This window comes from Serinus canaria, chromosome 8 (genome assembly GCF_022539315.1).
Source record: "Serinus canaria isolate serCan28SL12 chromosome 8, serCan2020, whole genome shotgun sequence".
Classification (NCBI taxonomy): Eukaryota; Metazoa; Chordata; class Aves; order Passeriformes; family Fringillidae; genus Serinus; species Serinus canaria.
This window is the reverse complement of record NC_066322.1, coordinates 23,941,483-23,967,765: the sequence shown is the minus strand read 5'-3', so window position 1 is coordinate 23,967,765 and position 26,283 is coordinate 23,941,483. Positions and strand designations below refer to the sequence as shown.

The 26,283-nt window shown below is 44.7% G+C and overlaps 1 protein-coding gene across 1 annotated transcript in view; it reads right to left on the bottom strand.

Moving 5' to 3' along the window:
* Positions 1 to 20,149, bottom strand: part of HMCN1 (hemicentin 1) — a 165,321-nt gene extending 145,172 nt beyond the window's left edge. Inside the window, 1 exon segment of the mRNA XM_009088425.4 lies at positions 19,600 to 20,149. Within this exon segment, the coding sequence (XP_009086673.3) occupies positions 19,600 to 19,855 (256 nt within the window). The 5' untranslated portion in view covers positions 19,856 to 20,149.
* Positions 20,150 to 26,283: the final 6,134 nt, after the last annotated feature.

Here is a 26,283-nt window from a genome sequence, read left to right as displayed (position 1 = left end):
AAACAATCCCCCAATCCATGTCTAAGCATCACTTCTGCCCACAGTCATTTGTCATATAATATTGACATCTCAGTCAGAGAGCAAAACATCTTATAATAGAGAATCATGGAATCATTTAGGATGGAAAAGCCCTCTAAGATCATCGAGTCAAGCCATTGATCCAGCATGGCCAAGTCTACCACCAACCACGTCCACAAGTTACACATCTACACAGCTTTTAAATCCCTCCAAGGATGGTGACACTTCCCTGGGCAACCTGTTGCAATGCTTGTCAACCCTTCGAGGCAAGAAATTTTCTTAATATCAATTTAAAGCTCCCCTGGAGCAACTTGAAGCTGTTTCCTCCTGTCTTATATAACAATATAGCTTTAAATGTCAACTGAGAAAAGACCAGAAAGAAGCCCAAAGCAAGAAGAGCCATGCACTTCTTCAGGAAGAATTTCAGGTTGCTTCTCTAGCTCTGAAACAGCAGCTCTGAGGGTTCAGCCAAGAACTCAGAGCATGTCACTGTCTCAGTGTGACCTGGATCCAGGCAGGACACAGAACCCTAAAAGCTCATCAGGTCCTTTCTTCATCATCCTTCAGAAGAGGAAAACTTCAAGGGTATGAGAAGTTTTAAAAGGAGACGAGCTGCCCTAGCAAGCTGAAGGACTTGCCCTGAGAGGCTGTGGCTGCCCCATCCCTGGAAGCATCCAAGGCCAGGTTGTGCCCCTTGCATGGGACAGCCAGGGACGGGGGACACTTGTCCCTGGGGGAACTCAGCATGGTAACCCCTCTCCTCCAATCAAGCTGTGAGAAGGACTCCACCAATGGATGATGGAGCAGGGTCGACTGGAAGACTTTGGGAGGGGCCAAGTACATAAGAAAAATATTATAATATGTATGACCACTCATAAATATTCATGTTGCTAATGCAATTCCCAGGTGTCTAAAAGGCGGAGCCGACATTTTGTGAATGAGCCCCTGGCATCAAGCCACACTCCCAGCGCTGTCCCTTTTGTTTTGTGTATTTTTATTAGTTCTCAATAAAACTTTTTATAACTCATCCCCACTCAGGGTCTGAGTCATTTATAACAAGCTCCCTTACAACCACGCTGCCTTTTGCCAGCTCCTCTACACAAGCAAGAACTCCGGGCAGCTCTTTACAGCAGGATCCACGAGAGCTTAACTGGGGAGCTGCTAATCCGGGCAGCTTTGCCCAGCCTTGTCGGCTGTGCAGATCTCTATCACCTCCCCACATGGGCCCAGTGCCCCTGCACTGACCCACAGACACAGCACAGCCCACAGGAGCACTGGGACACCTCACTAGAAGAAAGCTGTTTCAGGGCTTTGGAAGGAAAAAAAAAGGCATCAGAATATTTCTGCTCTTGATGCAGGTTTCAGGGCTCAGGAAGTTTTTAGGAAGCTGTGGAAGAGAGGAAGAGAGTGAAAAACTAAATACTATTTGTGGGCTGTAAAATTCCATGGAGTTTTACTGGTGTAAAAATGCAAGCATGCTCCAAACTAAATCAAAAAGCAGATGTGAACAGAGAGGGAGAAGGGAAGGAGGATGAGAACATTAACTTTTTTGCCCTAATCAGCTAAACAGGAATACATTAGGCAAAACCTTGTCTTCTGTTCACTCATCTTGTAAAATTTGTTTGAAATAATGCCACTATTTATGTTTAGATAGAAATTATTTTAGACTAACTCATTTGTCTTGAAACTTGTATTTCCCAGTTTTACTCTCCATTTGGCCTAGCCCAAACAGACTGGAGTGTACTCAGCTGACTACTGGAAAAACATGGAACTCTCACAAGGCAATGAAATAATCGATTGCTAAATAATTACCAAATTCACTCTAAAAGAATGATTACAGTTTAAAAATGGAAGCAGTTACCATGATGATTGTTTTCACTAAACTAGTTCAGCCTCTTTATACAACACCAAGCACAAAGATATCTTCTCTGGGGAATTTGGATCTGTGACCATAAAGCCATCAAGCTCCAAAAATCAATGTTACCACCTGACTTGCACTGTTTGTGTAGGTCAATCTAAAGCATATTTTCTCAGGGCCTGCATTGTGTCTGGAAGAAAATCCACTCTCCGAAGTGGCAGGTCCTTTCAAATACAGTCTGACAGCTCACATTGGATATCTGAAGTGTTTGAGGGGAGTTGACTCCCCTCATGAGTCAACACAACTGAAGGATGAGTGCTAATTCCTGAGCTGCTGCAGCAAGTATAGTCACTGAGGATGCCCCCAGTGAATGGCATGGAATCATGGAACGGCTTGGGTTTGGAAGAGACCTTAAAGCTCATCTCATCCCACCTCCTGCCATGGGCAGGGACACCTTCCACTAGGTTGTTCCAAACCCCTCTATCCTGGCCTTGGACACCTCCAGGAAGCCAGGGGCAGCCATAGCTTCTCTGGGCACCCTGTGCTAGGACCTCCCCATCTTCACATGGAGTAACTTCTCATCCTACCTAATCCTGCCTTCTGGCAGTGGGAAGCCATTCCCCCTCCTGAACCTTCAGGCCCTTGTCCCGAGTCCCCCTCCAGTTCTCTTGGAACCCCCTTTAGGCACTGGAAGGGGCTCTCAGGTCTCCCCAAAAACCTTTCTTCTCTAGGTGAACTCCCACAGCTCTCCCAGCCTGTCTTTGATCCTTTCCTTAGAAAGGAAAGGAGACCTTTTAGAGACTGGTTCTGTCTTTGCCCTGCTGTGCTGCTCAGTGCTCGAGCTGCAAACTCTCTCTGGCCCCTCCGTCCAGTGTCTTAAAGACATTCACAGACCAGCATGGAATTCCTGCATACATTGAGAGTGAAGGCAATTTTCCTGAACATGAAGGCCAAGGAACAAAGATGGCAAGGGCATCACTAATTCTTTAAACAGCAGCCTGTTGAGCAGGCTCAAGGCACCATTTTTTTGTACCAACTGCCCACTGAAATGGTCACAGTGAAGACTGCCATTCCATGGAATTCAGAAACTATTCAGGTACAGACATGGATAGTCATCCAGTCTCTCAAAGATCTTGTTCAGGTGCCTGCAGTACAAAATAGTATCCAAATGATTACAGCAGGATGGCTCAGGTTTAAATCACCACTTCTACCAAACATTCCCTTTGCTGCCAGAGGGAAATTTTTAGGCCTCACTCAGGACAACACTTAAGGATATGTGAAAAGGGTATCAAAATCAATAGAATATATATAAAAACATTCCAAAGTGTTTTGCTTAACTTTGTGCCTGAGGTCTCCAAACTAAATGAGGTGGTGTTTCCCATCTCCTATCCCTTCTTTATCCCTAGAGCTGGGGCTGGATATCCTGGGCAGGATTATTTATCATCACATGAATGTAGCAATACTATACCAGCAAAAGCCCAACTGTAAAAATGTTAAGACAAATGTTACGGATTAATTCTGGAATGATTATGAGGCCCGAGACCCCAGTGTCCAGCTAAACTACATAAACATAGATAAAACTGTCCAAACTGCAAACCTGAATAATAAACCCTATTTAACTAACAGAATAGCCTAGATGAAATTCCAGCTGTTCTTCACACATGATAAATTAAAATACTCTGTAAGAAAGTTCAGTGTACACTTCTACAAAGGAAATATCAACAAAACCAGGAAAAATTTAATTCATTTCATTCTCTGAAGTCACACCTCACATATACTGAGCCCTTCCAAACATGTTATGTTGCTAATTAGCAGTAATGCCTTAAGGTACTCTTTTTTCCTTTTTTCTGATCTTTGGAGTTAAAAACTGCTTTAAAGCATCACTGAGGCACATAATTCTTACTGAACGATAATGTTGGGGAGCACCCTGTAATTTAAAACACTGCACTTCTAATGGACAAAACTGAGTCAAGTAGGAAAAGCAGGATGGATCCAGATCCCAGCCTGAGCACAATCAGACTTCAAACAGGGCTGAAAAAATGAAAACCAGCTGAGCTAATAAAAACCAAACCCTGCTCAAACAATCTTTCATCAAGTAAACTTCACCTATGTTGTTACTCTTGGAATTTGGTAAAGTAGGAGGAGCCGGCAAGGTCTGAAGACAAGATGAGAAAGGATATTTGGGAAGGATGTAATATTTAGCAAAATAAGATGGCAGACAACCAAAGTCAGACTCTGAGCTGAACTGTACTGGTGTAAATCCAAACTAGCATCACTGACTGTAATGGAATTGCTCTGGATTTACTCCATGTTAACTGAGATCAAAACCTGATCAGAGACAGAATATCAAACTGAGAAAAAAAGGCTTTTATATCTACACAATGGGACATTTCATTGCAAGTAACTAAGCAAGTGTTTAATGCTTAACATTACATAACACAAGGTGAGATGGACTTGAGTTATCCCATAAATACCCACAGCCAAAATTCTCTACAGAATGAAAAAGTTTTATGTACTTCAAATCTACCTCTAAGCAAGATTTATACAAATTAATGAGTAAATTCAAAACATGCTTCACTTATTCAGGGCTTTTCTTATTTGCTTCTTTAGTAAAAAGGACAGTTTGAAATGAACCAAGACTCATCCCCACAAAGCAGGAATGCAACAGCATCTCTTCAGTTGCCTCCCTTGTGTCCTTTCCAGAAAGGAATACAAACTCTTACCGTTTGCTAAGCTGCAGCTCCAGCTCCAGACCATACCATACACCTCTAGATTGGGGAGTATTTCTGAACCTTCCCTCTAAACAAAGTCCCAGCCACAGGTACACACCATATCAGTGGCTCTGACAAACCACCAAGGCATTAAAAGTTTTGCTTGATGGGGTAAAATTGCCAATTCTTCAAAATGCCATTTAGCCAATAGTTATTTTCACCTCCCTATACCATGGCTCATTTGGGTAACAGAATGACATTCAAATCAACTTTGGAAGGTAGAGAAAGGGCCAACGTTTTACAGCAATGACATGATCCCCACTTTTCACACCCTAAGCATAAGCCACAGCAGAATATTGAGAACAAAGCTTGACACACAAAGCAGCCTCATTTTTCCCCACTGTCAGCATTCACAGAGACTGTCCAGATTCTCCCTCATACTCAGATCCCATGTAACTCAATCCTTGCAGTACACTAGCACTAGAGATGCTCCTTCCCTCCCTGCTGCAGTTCTGCCAGCTAAGCCCACTGCCAGTGCTGCTGGCCAGAACCACCACAGCACAAGCCATCACCTCCTCTATTCATGAGCCCCAGAGCGGCTCATGCACTCTAATCAAGCACCCAAACTAAAGAGCTTCTTCAGCCTCTGCTAACCTAAACTGTTTGGGAATGAATCTGGGATTGCCAAGCAGCACTCATGGCTGGGGATCAGCAAAAGCCAAGACCTTAAAGAAGAGGGAAGCAGTGCAGAACAATAATTATTTTGTCCACTACAGTTACAACTTTAGGAAAGCGTAACTTAACAGAGTCAGCACAATTTCAGAAAACAAAATATCAGGGTCAGTTAGTCCAATTTCGACCCAGAACAAAATCTACAGAAGTACTCACTCCCATGGCCAACATGTGAAGTGGGAATGAGATGTGTCCTAGCTACCAGCCTCATTCAGGATGAGGTAAACACCACCTGGCAGGTTGAGAGAGGGGATTCTCCCCTCGACTCTGCTCTGGTGAGACTCCACCCTCAGCACAAGAAAGACATGGAGACATGGCCCTGCTGGACAGTCCAGAGGAGGCCATGGAGGTGTTCCCGAGGCTGGAGTGCCTCTGCTCTGGCACAAGCCTGGAAGAGCTGGGGGCGATCACCTGGAGAAGAGAAGGCTCCAGGGAGACATCACAATCCTTTCAAGTGCCTAAAGGGGCCAAGAGAGCTGGAGACAGACTTGGGACAAGGGCTTGGAGTGACAGAAGTCCAAATGGATTGCTTTGAGCAATCTGAACTACTGCAGGATGTCCCTGCTCACAGCAGGGAGCTGGAACTAGATGGTCTTTGAAGTCCATTCTAACCCAACCCATTCGATGATTCTGTGTTCTCCTGCACAAACCTTCTTGTGGATAACACAGCACCTCTTTCAGAGCAAGAATATATTCTCTTTAGCACCAGCACACTTCACCACCAGGATCCAGTGTGTATATGCAAAAGATACTCCAGACTGCCAAGAAATCTTCAGATATGGAGGGGAGTACTGAGAAGGGACACTGAACCTCTGAGGGAAAAGGGTCAGTGGAAATTTTGAGGAAGTGATGGGCTGAATACAGAGACAAAGAAGATAAAAAGATGAGGAGTCAGACACACTAAGAAAGAAATGAAAAGAAGGAATAAACATTTCATGGAGAAAAAAGTGATTTGTGGTTTTGTGGTTAACACAGAGAACTGTGACTCAGGGGTAGGTCACATGAATTTCCTGTGATTTGATTCAGCTTATGTAAAATTTAAAAACGGAAAGACATGACCTAAACAAAACAAACAAAAAACCCAAGACTCAACCAAAAAAACTCAAACCAACAAAACAAAGCCAACCACACAGATATCCAAAATATCCTGAGACACTGAGATGCAGGGGTTTAAGTGGTATGTTGTTAAATGGTATGTTGTTAAATCAGGAGTAAACAATCCTGGCCAAGCACCACTGCCTAAGCACCTTGTTATGTTCTCCAAATGCTGTAGGAGAATAGCCAAGATGTTACCCCAGCCAGGGCATACCATGTCTTATCTCAAAGTTATTCAACCAGGGCATCAGCAAACCTTATTTCAACCAGGACATCAGCAGGGACAACACCCTGGTTTCTTGTTGTGTTTCTGATACTCAGAAACTGGTACATGACAGCAATTAGTGTGCACAGGGATGCTAAAGATCTCTAATTAAAAACCACACCACTATTGTATTTGTGTAAGTAACAACAAATGAGAAAAGATCTGCCCAAAGATGGGCAGAATCAAAGGTTCTCTGCCTGCGTGCTCCAGCTATTGCTCTTTTACCTGAATTGTGTGCTTGTCCCAACATTTCCCCTATTCGCAGCCTAAAAACCCAGCTCTGACACAGTAGCTTGGAGTCACAATCTCATGAAGACCTTAGTAAACAGAAATACAAATTAATATGGGGGCACAAAAGAAATTACAGTACTACTAGCTGTCCTAAGACAGAGCCCATCATTTTTCCTGCACAGTCTTTCTCTTCTGTTCCTCACTAAGTTCCAACAGCAAAAGCATACTACTCAAGTGAACTAAGACCTCACTAACTAAACAAAAAGCTCCATCCTTTGGAAAACAGACTCGGACATACCATTACAGAACTTAAGAGAACTCAGGAAATGTTTCAGAGATATTCAGCATCCCCAGAGACACTTCACTTCAGCTCATGAAAATACACTGGTGTCCAAGGCATGAAAATTACAATGGCTTCCTGCTGACCGCCCCAGCCCCCGGGCTAGGAATCTAATTTAAACAAGCTGGCAGGAGTCCAGCAGTAACCTACAGTCACAGCTCAGAGCTGCTATCCTGAGCAAACAGCCCAGACATTGAACAGGGACTACAGCAACACAAGACATTCCTTCATTTTCATTCCATGCTGCAAACCCACCCCCACTCACTCCAGCAGCATTTTTCCAGGCTGAGAACTGGGGTACTGTTCTGCTTTGGTTACCTCACATTGCTGAGCAAGCTTTGCTGGTTGTAATTTATCCTGTAAAGTTGATATTTGGCTCCACTGTGTATGAGAATACATGAAATTGGCTTTTAATGTTGCATAATATTCATTCATTGTACCTATATCACACACTTACTGACCTATTCCCAAGAGCAAATGGTAAGGAAGCCACTATTCCAGCAAGAATGGATGAGCCTGCTAACAGGGACACATGACTGCGAGTAAATTCAACCCTTTCTGGTTGTTTGCAATGTTTGCTGATGCTGGCTCACTGTCTGGGAATACATCATTTCCAAAAATGATCTTACCAGTAATGCCTTGTAGACTGAAATCTAGGCTAGGAATGTTGTAGGAGAAGGGTTACAAGTTGGCAAAGTGGTCAGAGTGAAGAGGAGTACCCAGGGTGCCAAAGCAAATCAAGATGGAGGAGCACAGGGACACAGACCAGTAGGTTACCACTGCTGCAGGAACCCACACAGCCTGTTTACATTGGCAGCACATAGCACCAGGTGCATCCCAGCCCCCGACTGGGAATTGTCCCATGGCACTATCAGCCTTGGAGCTGCCAGTGTCACTCCTTTAGCTGACACAGACAGGGTCTCCAAACACCCAAGGTTCAAACCCTGCCAGTAATCTGTGGAGGGGGCAGAGGAGGTGCACAAACTCCTGAGTAGCCCCATGATCAGTCACACACCGAGGTCCTTGGCAGAGCAGGCTGGCAGGAGCCCTCAGGGTGTGCTGGGCTGCCCAGCCAGGGGCCTTCTCCAGCTGCTGATTCCCTGGGACCAGGGAATCACCATGTGGGAATAACCTATTCCAAGAGCCCTCAGTATCCATGTGGTAGGATGAAAACCTAGGCATGAAACAAACCTCAGGGACTATTATGTGGACAGTCAACCCAGTGCAGAATGTTAGAAAGCAGAAAACCTCTCAATTAACTTCCTATGTTCTAAATTCAGGGCTCTGGCTGAACTAACCTTTGCTTCCCCTACAGCCAGTGAAAGCAAATGAGATCTCCAATGAGTACTTAAAAATTCACAGGGGATTAATTGCTCCTTAAGGTGCCAGTTTCATTTTGTGATTCATAGGAAGAGCCTCTGGGTCACCAGCCCCTCAGCTGAGAGTCTCAGTGAAGTGCCTGAAGTGAAACGGGATAATTCTGTCCTCAGTGTCGTGGCTTCATGTATCTTGACATACCATGATCCCAACCAAGTGCTTCAGAAACATGAAGTCATTGTGCTTATCCTCTGGCAAAACCAGTTACCAAAGATTAAGTTGCTCCTGTTCCTCAAATAGCAACAAAAGAAGCTTAACCACAGATCACAAGGGGATACGCCTTACCTAAACCATTCTGATCCCCCTTAAAAATGCAGCACTGCAAACAATCCCTTTGCAAAATGCAAATCTTGGACCCAGAGTTCACCCAACAACAACTGCACGACATGAATTCACTGCCAGCATCACTGAAGGATCTCGTAAATCTGATCTCAGAGCAGCACACATCAAACAGGAAATCCTAAACACCAGCAACAGATATAAAAAACACATTATGTTCAACAATGTAAGTGAGGGGTAAAACATTCTCCCTGGCTGGAGTAATGAAGCACAAAAAGCAGCCAGCCCAGAGCATATTTCATTGAATCCATCCTATTCCTTCTAACAAAACTGCTGATTACCAAGGCATGGTGAGCTGATCAAGTAACACCATCACTCTCTTTCAACAGAGAAACTGTTTCACCATTTGCAAACTGAACAACATATGTTCTCAATATTTCCTCTGATGCATGTGTCTCCTTCAAAACCAAAGCCACAGCATATGCCAGCAATTAAATCATTGACTGGAAAATGTATACCAACTGGCATCTGAGGGCTGTCTGTCTAAAGGGTTCCTCCTGCCAGGCTTTAGGCCACATTCAAAGTACATTAACTAAATGAAATATCTGCTCCTTTTCCATAGTCCTTAATCTGGTTTAGCTAGATCCTCCACTGAGCAGAATCCACTCAAGTATGAATTCCAAGCAGCCTCTGATACACACACAAAGGATAAAGGACAAGTAAGAAAAAAGATGACAGGGACCTCAAGTCATAGAATCACAAAGTACCCTGAGTTCATAGGGATCCACACAAGGATCATCCAGTCCAATCTCTGGCCCCACACAAGATACCCCAACAATCCCATCCTGTGCCTGAGAGCATTGTCCAAAAGCTCCTGGAGCTCTGGCACCCTTTGGGTTCTGACCATTCCCTGTTTTCACATTACAGGGGAAATAGCTCTAAGGTTTCTAACAAGCTGGTCCAGCAGGATGCAGAATGAACATTGCATGATTCATTGAAACAAATCATCAACCCAACAGAAACTCCTTTTGCTCCTCATTGGTTAAGAAAAGCTCAAACACAACTTGTACCAGCACAGGGAGTCCCATCACTCCATGCCCCCTCTTCAGGACAGGTACTGTTCACTCTCTGCAGGTAACACAGAGCACACCTCTGCATCACCCAATAGTGAGCTTTCAAAAGGCACCTGGGCATGGCCTCACACCTGCTCCTTATCAAGTCAGTACTGCTGGATGGCAGTGCAGCACACAGAGCAAGGATTAAGGATCACAGTTTCACCAGTTTTCAGGTCTTGGGTGGCTCTTTTCTTTTGTTCTCCCTGAGAACTCAACTTCATTCTCTTCCCTAGAGGCATTCATTCACTATTAATTCATGTCCAGAGAAGGGAACAGAGCTGGGGAAGGGGCTGGAGCTGCAGGAACAGCAGAGGGAGCTGAGAGAGGGACTCAGCCTGGAGAAAAGAAGACTCAGGGGGGACCTTCTAGCTCTGCACAACTCCCTTACAGGAGGTGGCAGCCAGGGGGGTTGAGCTCTGCACCCAGGGAACAAGGGACAGGATGAGAGGAAAAAGCCTCAAATTGCTTCTGGGGAGGTTAAGATTGAATATTGGGAAAAATTTCTTCACCAGGCACTGGAACAGGCTGCCCAGGGCAGTGGAGGAGTCACCATCCCACCAGGTACCCAAAAGACATGTCAATATGGCACCTGGGGACATGCTTCAGTGCTGAACACGGCAGCATTGGATTAGTGGCTGGACTCAATGATCTTAAGAGGTCTCATCCAACCTCTCAACAATTCACCTCTCTTAACAATTCTATGATTCTAATTCCCCACCACAAAGACATATTTTTTCTTAGTTTTCCTCTAGGATTGGCACTTGAAAAGAGGAAGCTTAACATTTCAAGACGGAAATACTCCAATTGGACTCATTCTCAACTTTCCTGTCATATTTCTGTGACAATTCTCTTAACAATCAACACTGTTGCCTCAGTTAAAGTGAGATAAAGATATATACAATATTCATGGCTCCTTATTCACTTCATTACCATGCATTCTCAGAAAATAATTGTTTTCTACAGATGAAAATGGGACACTTATCAGCCTCAGGGAGGGACAGCTTATTCATAGCTTAAAAGTACTTGAGGATCTGCATCAAATATCTGCTTTCCATACAGCAGTAGGAATTTGATTTGTGTGCATTGTGTGCATTAAATCCAGGAGATGCATGCAGCAGCAGAAATTGCTCTTTGCTTCCCATACCACAGAGATCCCATCAAGACCCGTGGCCAGTGTTAAACAATTACTGCCATGAATAGGATTAATTTGGTTTCTCTGTGTGATTGTGTGAAATACAAGCTGCTGTAACCCCTGGGAAACAAATTCAGAGTGCAGGAGAGAAGAGAGGAAGGTGAATGAGGAAGCTTCTTTGTTTAAAAAGTGGTTAAGAAACTGGGAGTTGTCACATACCTAAAAGTTGAGTTAACAAGGGTACTGTGACTTTTACATGGGACACAACAGGTGAACTATCCTCTGTGCAAATTCCAGCCCTAGGGAAAAGGTGCACACTGCTAACAAACAGCAAGGCTCACCTGATATATGATGCCAGTAGTAATTAGAAGGACAGAACAGCACTGGAATACATTGTTAATGAGCTGCAGAGCTTCCCTTGGAATTATAACCACTTGGAAATGAGGAGAGCAAAGCAAAATAGAACAAGCAGTTTCCAAGTTCTGTAGGCAACAATTTCAAATGTAACATGAAAAATAATTTGTAATTCAAAGCAGAAAAGAATTATGTATTTGAGGCATTATCATTTTTTTCCCAAGGAAAGAATCTCTACTGTATCTTCAAATAAAAACATGGAGAATAATCCTTCCCCTTGCCAGAAGGATTCAAGAATCAGAGGGGAAATTCACCCTTGTGCATATCTTCTGGGCTGGACATGCAGAGTTAAGACAGCAGAAAAATAAGTTGTAAGTGATGCTCTAACAGGCTTTTGGATCATGTCACAACTTTTTGACTGCCTCACAAATTTCAGAGCTTCTGGCACTGGCAATACTTACTGTCATCTCTGACCTATATAAGCAGTTACTTTTAGAGGGACCCCAGATAAATCCCTCTAGAGGAACAAGAAAACATCCATGCAATCTCAGGGAATTCATTTTATAGATACCACAATGTCTCCATTAAGGATGACAATAAGGTTTCAAACACTCATTTCCCACATGCTTATCCCAGAAGCCTCAGAGATGGAAAATGTCTTTAAGTGCTTTAGACTTCATCCTTATCAGCCAAGAGCTTTTCACTTCCACAGCCTGACAGCCACTCACCTGATGACAGCAACAATAACACTTGGTAGTGGTAATAACACTGAGCAGTTTTTGAGCTTTAGGGAAGCAGTATTTCCCATTGAAATTGTGAAAGTGTGTGTCACTTGTGAAATATTAATAGCAATACTTCATCAGTTTTAGCACAAAAGAGCAGAATTCTCAGTTAATATTCCCATGTCTGCTTATCATTTACCCTCAGACATACCAAGGCAGCACTGAACATTTGTACATTTACACTGCATCTCCTGAAACACCAAGGAAAAAACTCAGAATTTGGATGTACACTTATTATTTCTGTCACTGTGTATCTAAGTCCAAGATAAACCAGCTTCCAAAAAACTCCAAATCCTTACACATTCTTGAGTTTTCAGATGGGATGTTCACAAATTTGAGGCCACCAAAACACAGAGCTCTGACAGATTGGCTGTCACCAGCTTTAATCTGGTATTCTGTGATCCATCAGAAGAAGAGGGAGATGAGACTTCCTAAATTAGCACCTTTTTTTCCCACTTTCAATACCGGTAGCAATATAAAAGCCACTCAACTCTCAAATAAGACAACTACTTGAATTAAGTGGAGAGCACAATTTTCTTAGCCTCAGACCTTACACTTTTCAAAGAGAATTGAGGCAATTCTCTATCTGTTGTGGTTTGGCACTGGCCCAATGCCAAGCACCCACAAGAGTCCCTTGCTCGTCCTCCCCTGCCACAGCTGGGCAAAGGAGAGGAAAAAAAGTTAAAGTCTTTGTGAATTAAGATAAGGACTGGGAGAAAACACTTCAAGGGCAAACTTAAGGTTGCAAAGTGAATTTTATTGCTAACAGAACCAGAGGGGGATAATGAGAAGTAAAATAAGCCCTGAAAACACCTTTTCCCCCCAGCCCCTCCCTCCTTCCCACCGACAGCACAGGGAGACAGGACAGGGGGGTTTTGGTCAGCTCATCACTGAGATTTTCTCCTGCTGCTAAGGAGAGGAGCCCTTTCCCTGTGAGACCATGGGGTCCCTTCCCACAGGAGACAGTTCCCTGTGAACTTCTCCAGCTGCTCAAGTAGCAGCCAAACCACACCTGCCACAAGGTGAGGCCCTCCCACGGGCACACAGCCCTCCCAAAACTGCTGTGGCATGGGGCTCTCTTTCCATGGGGTGCAGTCCTCCAAGGACAGGCTGCCCTTGAGAGCAGCCCTCTCTCCACCTGGCCAGAGGGCTCCCTCCAGGTATCCACCTGCTCTGGCATGGGCACCTCCCCCATGGGCTCTGGGTGGATCTCTGCATCCCCTGAGGATCCCCACAGGCTGCAGGGGCACAGCTGCTTCACCCTGGTCTCACCACAGCCTGTGGAGGAATCTTGCTCTGGTGCCTGGAGCACCTCCTGCCCCTCCTTCTCCACTGACCTTGTGGAGAAGGTGGTGTTGCCATGTTGTTTCCCTCACATGTTCTTACCTCCTCCTCCTCCTCCTCCTCTCTGACTAGGAGCAAAAATCCATGACTTGGTTTCAATTTTCTTCTTAAATACATCATCACAGAGGTGTTACTGGCCTCTCTCATAGGCCCAGTTTTGGCCAGCAGCATGTCCAGCTTCAAAGCCATCGGAAATTGGCTCTGCTGGAAAGGGCAGAAGCTTCCAGGAGCTTTTCACAGGAGCCATCTTTCTGACACCCCTGCTACCAAAAACCAGGTCATGCAAAACCAACACATTATCCTATAAAAACTATAGGATTTTGATAAGTACCCAGTTTTCACAAAACATTTGCCCACAGAAACTTCACTGGTAAACAGTTTATTTCTTCTGGGCAACTTAAGAATTTGTATATTTCAAACAGAAGACAGTTTTCTAACAGTTTCAAGCAGTTTTACCTACCAAGGAAGGTAAGGAGGCCTCCGGAATGTGGCCAGGAACACAGGGTCGTATTCCTCTCCCTCTTTCAGCTGTCTCCCTTTTCATTAAAATTATAAAATCACAGGCTGGCTTCAGCAGGGATCTTAAAGCCCACTAAGATCTTCCTTCCACTCTCCCAGGTTGCTCCAAGTGACATCCAGCCTGGCCTTGGACACTTTCAGGGATCCAGGGGCAGCCACAGCTGCTGTGACATCAATCTTTTCTCATGCTGACCCCATCCCACTTCAGTGGTGTGGGCAAACTCAGATACCAGTACAGAACACCACTTTTCCCTTAAACTTGTTCTCCCTGCTTTGAAAATCACTGCTGCAGTAGTGTTTCTCCACAGCCATATTCCTGTTCCTTATGAAACTAATAACAAGCCTTGAAGCACTTCCACCACACAAAGGAAGCAGAGGGAATGCTGAAGACAATGCCCCTTTTCTTCAGGCTATACCAGAAGGGTCATTCTTCGTCTGCTCCAACTGATTTACACACATTCAGCCTCTGCCTGAGAAGTTTAGACATCTATAAATCTGAGAGTAAAGCCCAAGATCAAAGACCTCAAGTGACAGAAGAATGCAAAAGTGCAGGGCAACACATGGGAGAAGGGCTATCAGGAGAGCTGGATGTGAGAGGCAAAAGCAGTGACATTATCTGTGACACCATCCAGCTGAGGGTACAGCAAGGACACAGAAATGCCTTCCCCTCTCCATTATCCATCTGCACACCCACAGTACTTTTTCTGTCAGGAAGTATGAAAAACTTTGACTCCATTAATAGCCTAATTTTAATTTCACAGAATTCTTCCTCTGGAAAAAACATTACTTCTTCATTATAACTTCTAAAAAAAACTATCAAACCTGCAAAGCCCAAAGTTCCCAGACTTTTCATATGACCTCCTGAACTTGATCCAAGCTACTATGTGGCTCAGCAGCCTAACCATGTTCCAAACACAGCCCTGCCAGTCTGTTAAAGGAGACTCCAGTTAAACATAACTACTTGCTTCACTATGTGCATAACTTCACTTCAAGATAGGAAAGAGCTTTACTCTCACAAAAGAGAGGAGTGGGATCAAGGAAAAAAAATTATTCCTTGTTCTCCTACACTATGTGACTTAAGTTCAATACTGTTTTCCCATCTAAACTAAGCATTATTAATGTTTCCCCTTTTCTCACACAGTGTTTTCCATTTGATTTGTAAGAAAATGGTCAGGAGATGCTCACAGTTCTGTAGATACTGCAGAGTATGAACAGGCAAACACCATTCTCTACCCTAGGAAGTCCAAAGGCTACATATTCCCTTCATTTTTGTTTTAATTAATTACTGGAGTTTGGTCTATAGAATAGCCATTCACACTAAAGGAATGCTTGATTAAATCACACAGAGTGAGTTATGACTGGTATAATTCCATTAGCTTTACAGAAAAATAATAGGGATGAATTAGTCCTCTCAGGCTTATTTTCCATTCCAAAATTCCTTAATGGCATAAAGAAAAAATAGCAAAGCTGGCCACAGATGTTAAATAAAGACATTCCAAGTCCAATCCCATTTCCACAGGATACAATGGGAGTTAGGAGTTAGTAGGACATTAGGACCCACAACACGCAACTACAAAAGCATTTGCTGATCTCCAGCTTTAGCTCCAGTTCAAAATTTTCCTGTGCCAACTCTTCTTAAATTTGGGACAATTTTCCACCCCCCACGCCAGTTTTTCCATTGAACACAAGTCTGGCAAGAGCTTTCTTAGCCAACAGCCCTTTTCACTATCTACATAAGTTCTGTGATCACATTTAGGCATTGAAAGCCCACAATAAAAAAAATCCCTGTAATCTGTTAAAGCCCTGGACATGGTTATTCACAAAGTAGAATCCAAAGCAAAAGGTTTTTCCAGAGTTGAACTCTCTGCATCCCACCAGATGGTACACAGTATAGGAATATGAAACCCATGACAAATTTTTCCATAAGCCATAATTCTGTGCCAAAAGCCTCAGGTTTGATACTAAAAATATACTTGTATTCCTGTTTCACCAAAATCCCACTGCAGTAGGGAAAACACTACATTTAAATCTACCATCCCACACCCCAGGCCATTTCCACATCACAATCATGGAATCACAGAACCATTCAGATTGGAAAGGACCTTTTACATCACCAAATCCAACCATCAACCCAATACCACCACCACTAAACTTTGTCCCCAAGTGCCACATGCACTTGGTTTTTAAACACCTCCAGAGATGGGGATTCCACCACCACCAGGGGCAGTCTGTGCCAATGCTTTACAGCCCTTTCTGTGAAAAGGTTTTCCCTGATCTCCAACCTGAACCAGCCCTGGCACAGCCTGAGGCTGTTCCCGCTCCTGTTCTTGCTCCTGGGAGCACAGCCTGACCCCCCCAGCTGTCCCCTCCTGTCAGGGAGTTGTGCAGAGCCACAAGGTCCCCCCTGAGCCTCCTCTTCTCCAGGCTGAGCCCCTTTCCCAGCTCCCTCAGCTCCTCCTGGTGCTCCAGCCCCTTCCCCAGCTCCATTCCCTTCCTTGGACAAGCTCCAGTGTCTCAGTACAGCACTAATAATGCCACACTTTGAGTTATTTAAAAATCCTCCCATATTCTGCTAGACTACATTTATACCAAATAATTTACAATCCAGTTGTACCCGATGGGATGCCAAGTGCACTCTGCAATACAAACTAGGAAAACAATAGAGTTTAAAACCAAATCCACACCCAATTTAAACTGCAATTACCTATCAACAGTGAATCTGCATTAGGGCACCTTTATACAAAGACAAGCTCCTTGGACCTGAGCCCCAACTCTATCTGTACCCCTTGTAGAGTCCCATCTGCCCCAGGGACCACAGCACCTCACCAAAACATCCAGAAACTTTGCCTGTGAGGCAGCGACATATGAAGCTCTTTTTGCAGAAAAAGATTTAAGTGAATAACAACACAACTTGTGAAAAAAATAACTTCATGCTCATTCATTCAGTTGAGCAACCTTCAGAAAGAACAACACTAGGTAAACGAATTGGATACTGTGAAATAGTTACCAAGCAATATTTTTATGAGGTTTCTGAGTAAAGTTACTTATCTATAGATTAAAAAAAAAGAGGCTGAAATGGTCACAGCTGCATTTCTTACATTTTCTTTTCAAGTGCCTCATCATAAGGTGTACGCTACAGATGACTAGCAGTCATCTGGACCTTACACATACATAAAATTCAAGACATTGGCCTGTGGTGTGTCTTTCTAACTCTGAGAAAGACCAAATAAATAGTTTTCAGAAACCAGTACAAAATAAGTTGAAAACTGTCCATCCTCCACTTTGAGAGAGCTCTCTGCCCTCACAAGTTATCCATCACTCTAAGAAGCAAGGCCCCCTCAGGGAAGTTGGACTTCCACACAGAGAGGTGTAACAGGATACTCTGAGGCACGTTTGCCAGCAGCTCTGGGCTGTGCAGGTCAGTTCTCTGCAGGTTTAAGTTTCAGTCACTCCACTGAATGAAGTCTAACAGTTGCCAAGGAAAGGGATCTCCTGTGCAAAGAGAGGGAATGGGGGAGGAGGCAAGGAAGCAAGAAGTCAGTGAGTGGGAAAATGTGACTCAAGCAGGGGAAGGTGGCAGTGGATCTGTTGCTGGTGAGGTTTGTACAGAGCAAGGAGGGGTGGTACAGCAAAGCATAGTCAAATGAGTCAGTCTGGAACACAAGCAAAGGACCAGGAGAGGCAGTGAGAGCAAAGACAGTGAGGAGGACACAAAAAAGGACTGAAAAGGTGAAAATGTGCAGAAGAAAAACTGAATGAAAACATATGAGATGAGAAAGAAAACATATGAGATGAGAAAGAAAACAGGAGCTATTGAAATAGACGAGGTGAAAGTGATCTGTGATGAAAACTAAGCACAGGACTATCCATGAGAGAAAGCTGAGACTTCTTTTTACTGAGCATGCACAAGAACAAAGGACCACCACACAAACCTGCAAATTAAAAGTGCACTACACAAGACCTTCTTTCTCTTGTGGATGGAATAGTTACCCAGTCATTCTGAAAAAGAGAACTGTCAACTCCTACCCTGAATCCCTTTCTGCTCACTAAAGAGAAGATAGACAAGCATTGAGAGAAAAATCAAACCAAAACACTCCTAACCCATCCTCCTTGATTTTCTGGCCATTCCATGGAAAAGAGCTCCAAAGAGATGAACTTGATTTTCCAGAAGGATATAAAAGAGCTCTAGGTTCTACACTTGACCCAAATCTTTCCCTTCTTGTTTATTTCTGTGGCATGATGCTTTTAAAGTCCCATGTAAGTTTGTTCCATAAAATATCAAAAAACGGGGGGACAGGGGGAACAGAAGGAAAACAAAAAGACAATTACACCAAATGTGGAAAAAATAAGGACCCTTTTGTGGTAGAACACTCTGATACTACAATGAACAGCTCTGTAAGAAAAAAAAAAGAGAACCTATACAAGCTATTCCCTCTAATTTTCAAAGCACTTGGTTTAAGGTATTTACACCAACAACAATCATATATCTTGTAAGCAGAAGTATCTGTGACTGGGAGGAATAAAGTGGATGTCCATTTTTTTTTTTTTTTTTTTTTTTTTTTTGCTGACATTCCTGCAAAAATTGAACTCTTAAGCATTGAGCATATTCTGAGATACTCCATGGGAACTAAAGCCAAAAGATAATTTTCAAGGGCTTTTTCCCACTTTCTGATTATTTTTCTATTTTCCTTTTTTTTTTTTAAGAGAGTTTTTACTGCACAGTACAGCACACATCACCAGCCTGGGGCATCCTGTTGCTATTTCCTCTTTAAGTCAACAGAAGAATTTGACAAGCAAAGAAGCAAAGAGGAAGAAAGCCAGAGAAAAAGGAAAGGAAGGGAACAAAAAACAGATGCTGTAAGAGAGGAGCACACGATGTACAGCAGAAGGGGAGGGAAAAAAAAGAAAAAAAAAAGAAAGAAGACCCCAAACAAAAAAAATCCCCAAATTATGTTCATTCCATTGCGTTTCTGAATATAAACGTGGGATAACAAGACAAGAGGAAGAGTGCAACTGCATTATTTACGTTCTTAAGTGCGCTCCCATGGAAGGGCATTGGAAAATAACTCAGTAGCACAGTTACCACTACACGTGCAGTTCACTGACACTACTTCAGCTCGTATCTGGACAATTAAGAAGAGTATTTGATCCCTTAAGCTACGCCTTGGTGCACAAAGCGCACTTAGAGCCCACTCCAATCTATCCTGAAGACTTTAGGAAGCTTTGTAGAGAGATAGGGAGGTGGTGGTTACAAAAGGTTACTCGCCCTCGGCAGAGAAACGCGTGCGGCAAGAACGACTATGATGGGACAGGAATACTTGGACTCCAGTCTCTGCAAGCGCAGGAAACCCAATCTTTTGCCAGCCCTCGGGAGCTCTCTGCTGCCCTTCCCGCCTCCTGCCCGCCCCAGCCAGGTCCCGCTCGGCCCACGGCGGGGAATGCCCTACCTGGGTCATGGAACGGCACCAGCGCGAAGTTGTACAGCGGCCGCTTGGGTCTCTTCAGCGACGTCTCCAGGATCTTAGATGCGCCCTCGATAACTTGCACTAAGTCGTCGTACATGGAGCCGGTCACATCGAAGACGAAGGCCAGGGTGGAGGCTCCCTCGGGCACCGCCTCGGGCTCGGGCACGGCGCGGGCGCTCAGGGTGAGCAGCAGCAGCAGCACCGTGCCCAGCGCCCCGGGGCTCCCAGCGACAGGCATCGCGCCGGCCGGGAAAGGCACCGGGGGCAGTCGGGCCAGGGGAACGGAGACAGACCGCGGAGAGCGCGGGGACAGACCGAGACGAACCGTGGAGAGAGCGGGGATGGATCCGGGACGGACCCGGGAGAACACGGGGATAAACCGGGACGGACCCGGGACGGAGCGGGGAGAGCGCTGGGATGAACCGGGAAAGCGGGGACAGACGGAGGGGAGCAAAGACCGAGCGGGGAGAGGGGACAGCGGACCCTGTCGCCCACCGCCCGCTCCCCTCAGGCGCGGCGCAGGAAGCGCCGCCGCTTTTGTTTGCGCGCGGCTGCGGCCCCGCTCCGCCTTCCCTACCGGGCAGGGCTGGGGCAGCGCCGCCCCGAGGGACAGGGCTGAGCCCCGGCCGTGCCGCGGGGCTGCTGCTGCCAGCCGGGCTAGGGATGGGGATGGAGCTGCGCCTGCCGCCCCGGGGAGCACCGGCCGCGCATTGAGGCGGTGCCCGCCCGGTCCCGCCTCCCGTGGCCCGCTGCGGCCCCTGTCCTCACTTGGGGTCTCCCTCTCACTTTGGGGTCGGCGACCTTACGCCGGGGTCTCGCCCTTACCTGGGGTCACTCCCTCACCTCGGGTCCCTCCCGCATCTCGAAATCGCCGTTCTCACGCCAGGATCCCGCCCTCACTTGGGGGTCCCTCCCTCACCCTTGGGGTCCCTCCCTCACCTGGGGTCCCGCTCTCACTCCGGGGTCCTTCCCTCACCTGGGGTCCTTCCCTCACCTGGGGTCCTCCCGCCGCCCGTCCCGGGCAGCCCCAGCAGCACCTGTCCCTCACAGCCCGGGGTCTGTGTCCGCACCTGCCGCAGGTGAGGGTGGCGGTGCCGGCCCGTCACAGAAGAGCAGGGTTAGATGGGATATGGGGAAGGAGTCGTTCCCTGTGAAGGTGGGGAGGCCCTGGCACAGATTACCCAGAGAAGCTGTGGCTGCCCCTAGATCACTGCTAGTGTCCAAGGTCACGCTGGACAGAGCTTGGAGCAACTTGGGATAGTGGGAGGTGTCCTTGCCCATGGCAGTGGTTGGGACTCTGGATGAGCTCTATGGTCTCTTCTAACCCAAACCATCCTGGGATTCTGTGATTTTTCGTGTTTTATTATTGGAAATGTGATACAAGTCTGAAAGCACTCTGACATGCGCTACTGCCCTGGCTGTCCCTTGGCTTCAGTTACACATCCACAACTACTACTGAAGCCCTCCTCAGTGTCCAGAAGCAGACCCCTAAATTTAATAGTTTAAAGGGAGTAGAAAAGACTCCAGACTGTGACCAGGACAATGGCACCAGCCACTGTCAGTTTTCTGGTGCAAGAAAATGCCTGGAAAACAAAGGAAGGGAAGTGACCAGAGTGGAGTTTTAACTCTGCTCAGGCGATGGAAGAGATTAGAGGTTTTATATTTCAGGCCTCAGTTGTTAGGGATGCAGCCATGTCCCAGCAGGCATCATTGGAAAACTCAGTCCTGACCCAATGCCACACAGAAGGGCTCTGCAGAGAGTCATGAGCCAAATTCCCTTTGCTCCAGCTCACCTCAGTGCTGCTGTGTAAGCTTCCTTTCCATGGGCTGCCTCCTGCACTGTGGGGAGTAATGGGACATCATTTTAAAAACCAAGTGGGAGGGAAATCCCCATCCTTTGCACAATCTTCAGTGCAGCTCAGAAAGGTAGACCGTGAAGCAGGATTTACCTGATTAGTTTCCATCCTTATTTTACTAATCTTCAAACTGCTGCTAAAACTGTGCATTGTTGTGACTGGAAAATAAATCATGTAGAAACATTGCTTATCCTAATCAAGTTATAAGCCTGGAATTGAATTATAAAAAGCAGATGTTTACATTCTTTCTCCCCTTCAGCACTGATGTCATGAGAAGGGAGCACATAACCAGAGCTGTGCGAAGCATTCGCAATAAAACCCCAAACCATGGAAAACTTGTCTCATCTGTAACTCGGCTAGCAGAAAACTAGGACCAGGTTTGTCAAAAATACTCACAAATTGTGTAAGGGGAGATGCACTCACGCCATTAAATAGGAATATGTATTTTGAACATCCCAAGGACTGGCAGCATTTGGATTTAAGGATTGCCTTCAGTCCTTTAGGAGGACAAATTCCTGTTATGTTTTGTATCATAAAGAAAGCCATCATGTTCTTTCTGTCTCAAATTATTTCCCAATTTGCTGTGAACAAGAAAGAACAAACCCAATGGCTCTATGAAAAAATAACCCTCTGGGGTACTTACTTCTGTGTCCCAAAACACACATCCCTGAACATGGCTAAGGTACCACATAAAGCAAAACCTTTATTTTGTAACACTAGAAACTGATTCTCATTTTGGTTGCCTCACACTTTCCACTATAAAATAGCCTTGCAGCTTGGAAGCTCTGACACTATTATTCACAGCAGGCCTTTGAAATTTGCAGAAAGTCCTGTAGCAAGAGGAACAACTTTTTTTCTTCTTCTCCAATGAAATGGTTTTCATGGTTTGCCAAAGATTCATCTATTGAAAAAAAAAAATCCTTGTTTTCCTTCTGACATGCTCTCCAGTAAGGTTTTGACCTGATGCCAGAATGAGAGCGAAGCACAGGCACTCTGAGGTCAGGCCAGGCACTGTGGGAGTGCTCTGTGGCAGGGACACCTGGGGATTGTCAGGGTGGGGGCTGTGGGCAGGGCATGCAGGGGAGCAGGGTCAGGGTACCCAGAGGGAGCAGCCCTGCCTCTGCCACAGCGGGTGCCACCCTCACGAGGTCCACTGGAGTCTCCTTCAATGCACAGATATTTCAGTTGTATTCACACTTTCTAATTCTGAGTGTTTCTAACTTCACTTTGATCATCTTTTTGGGGGCTGGAATTTAACATTTTCTTTTTGCAATTTGGTAGCATGGAAGAATCCAATAGATGTGGTCTTAATAGTGTAAACCCCTGCCACTGCCACTGCCACTGTACTGTCACACAGAGCGTGGGCAAGGTGTGGGCCAGCTGACATTTAGAAGTCCCTTCCAACCCCAACAGTCCATGAGTCTTTCCCTATGTATTTATCCTGGACTGTTGTAAAGTATTAGCTGAGGTGGAGTAAAGAATTAAGTCGTTTAGTTCCTTTTTCTAGTTCATCTCAGTTAAAATTAATAAAATTTGTATACTAGCTTAGAAGATTGGGAAGGAAATACTTTTCACCCTTTGTGTTTCTGTCTGAATCTGCTCCATTTTGTAATTTGCAGCTAAAAATAGTTACTGTACAGTGGCTGCTAATGAGGAAAGAGCTGACTGTTTCATCCTCGTTTATAATAAACAAGACTCCTCTTCAAAAACCCAAGTTTCCATCTGAAGGAGAACATCAAAATGATTGTTTTTAAAGCTGATGCTGCTCTCTAATTACAGAGCAACTGCTGGTCCCAAAACAGATGCTCCTCCTGGGATCCCATGGACCACTCGCAGCAGGCTGCATCCACCAGAGCTCTTTCTCACGACACCTCTCTCTTGGCCAGCAAGTTCTGCACGTATCCCAGATACTCTGGGCTGCCTTATCACAGACATTTGACAATATTTTGTTTCCTCTGGAACTCCATTAAGCTTTTTATGCATTTATGCATTTAAAGCTTTTATTCCAACTCCTCCTAAAAGTCCCATCCCTCCTTTTCTTCTTTATTTTTTTGTTTGAACTTGATTAATTGTGGAAAAGGAGGGAATGGCTGCTGTTTGTTTTGGGTAGGTGGCTTTGGCTCACCCTATGAGAAGTGTGTGTATTGCAGAGTGAGATCTCTCCAGTTCACTGACTGTATTTTCTTAGCCAACCTTTAGTCCTGTCTTTCTATTTTAGGTATGCAGACACTCTGGTCCTGCATATGAGAGATGCAAATTCACTGCTCTAAAACTAAAAATAACCTTTTTTGTCTCAAATTCTTGCATGCAGGCAGAACCTATGCTGCTTCTGGCAAGGGCAGGGTTAAAGTGCCATCCCAGGACAGGAATGCTACAACAGGAACTAGCAGGTATGTCAGGAGCCTGGAAGCAAGTAATGAAGCTCACTGGAGCTGCTGCTTAGAGATCTGCAAGGAAAGATAAGCAAGGTGCAGAAAAGAGAAAGGGCTGAGAGATTAATCTGTGGTTATATTGTTACAATCTTCACCTTCATCTACAGAGACCATGAAAAGACCTGCACAGCTTCTGGGGGAGATTTTGAAATGTGAATGCCATTATATGATGAGGGCTCAGACTCTGAAGGGATCAAATAACCCCTGACCCTTTTTCAGCCTATGCCCTGTGGTTTCAGCTGTGCAGCTGCTCTCACACGTGGACAGTGTGTTTTTAGTACTCATCTCTCTGCTCTGTGACCAAGGCATCTCACTGGAGGTGGTTAAAAGCTGTGCTGCAGACAGAACCAGAGAGCCTCTATACTGCACAATCTCAAGGCCTTTCAGTCACAGAGGATTCACAGCTTCCTGTGAGGTACCTTACCTTTGCCAACCATATAAAAACTGTGATTTAATATAAAAATGGGATGTATGTAACTTTTGTTCTACTTCTGCCTTCTGACTCTTCAGTAGGGTAATACATTCTGAATTTTCTCCGGAATCCACATGACTAGAAACAACCTGCTCTAGTTAAGGAAACAAACCCTTGGATTCTAGCTTCTGTGTAGAAATGAAAGTTTTTATTACATAATCCAGGTGCTGAAGAACTGCAAGTTTCTGATCTCCACTTTCTCAAAAGGTTTGAATCTGAAACTATGCTACAGGCTGTTCCCTGCTCCTACCCTACAGCTATAAAGAGATAAGCTGGGAACTGAAATCAGTTTTGAAATGTTCACACCAGTAGTGTCTGGCTGAATTCTGGCCTTCCTGTGTTTTATGGTTCCTGCTTCCTTTTTAAACTCAGTCTGCTCTAATATTTCATGGCTTTGCCAATTAATGCTTTCCAGCAGAATCAGAGCAGACAGGTGAATGGTAGCAATTCCCTGTGTTCTACAAACATTTCTGATGGCAGGCAGCTTTTCATGTAAAAGTTGTAAAAATGGGATATTGTAACATGCTGTGTGCTCTAGATTGTGAAGAATCTGGAAGTCCTGCAGAGATACTTCTGCCATTTTGAATCTTCTTTCTGTTCCACATAGGTTTGCTTAAATACAAGTTTCAGTTTGATTCACAGTTCAACACATTTCAAACTCTCATATCCCAGTGAAAAAGAGTGAGACACAGGCCTAAGTAGCTGTAGCAACTGGAGTAGTTTGTTTAACAAACCCTGTGCCTGAGCCAAGAGACCATTTCACCCTGCTGTAGCACTGAATCATCTCTCATCTGCAAGATGAAATCACTTTGCTTTTGGTTATAAAACATTTGTTTTATAAAACAGGCCATCCTGTGATCATGACATAGAAGTCAGGGGTCAAAAGTTTTGTTTCTGGCTCAGAAGCAGACTTGCTGCCTTCATTAATACAATTATGAAGCAAGACCAGGACCAAGTCAGGACCTGCTCTGCTGCTTACTTGGAAAAACAAAAGAGAAGACAAACTGACAGATGGAGATTTCAATATATTAAATATTTAATGAATAAAGTAATGTATTTCTTTATTAAAACCCTGGGAACATTGTCACACACTGAAAGCAAAAGAAGAACCACGCCATAAAGGTCATTTTTCAAAATCAGCTCCATGAAGATCAATAAATCATGTACTTAATTTTTTAATTCTGCATGTGGGGAATTCATACTAATTATCCATTATTCCAAGCTATTTTTAACTCAAAGTCATGTCATCATGCAAACCTTACTTGTGGTTGTGTATTAAATACAGTGCATGAGCAGTGTGGGGTTCATTGCCCCTAAAATATCAATAATATCGGTATCTCCACTGACCACGGGTGTCCACATCCATCCTAAACATCTGGAGCTCCTTTTCCAGTCCATGGTGATCTCCCATTTGATTTCTCCAAGAAATCCCCATGTGTATGCATTAAATTGCACACATGAACTTTACATCAAATTATATTTATAGAGAACTAGATGTATAGATGCAAAAAAAACCAAGGATGAGATGAAATGGCCTCAGGATGCACCAGGGGAGATTTAGAATGGAGATTTCTGGGAAAACTTCTTCATGGAAGGAGGCATTGGAACAGATTGCCCAGGGCAGTGGTATAGTCCCCATCCCTGGAGGTGTTCAGATAATGTGAGGATGTGGCACTTGGGTCAGTGGGGAATGGCTGGACTCAATGGTCTTGGATGGCTTTTTTCCAACCTAAACAATGCCATGATTCTATGAAAACAGATACAACAATTACTACACAGTTACTGCTTTCACCACTGGAGTAATTGTCTATTGCATAGAGGAATTTTTTAAAAATAATTTTTAAAGGTGTGTTAAAATTTTTTCCTTGGCAAGGATTGTATTCTGGAGAATCTCAACATATTGTAT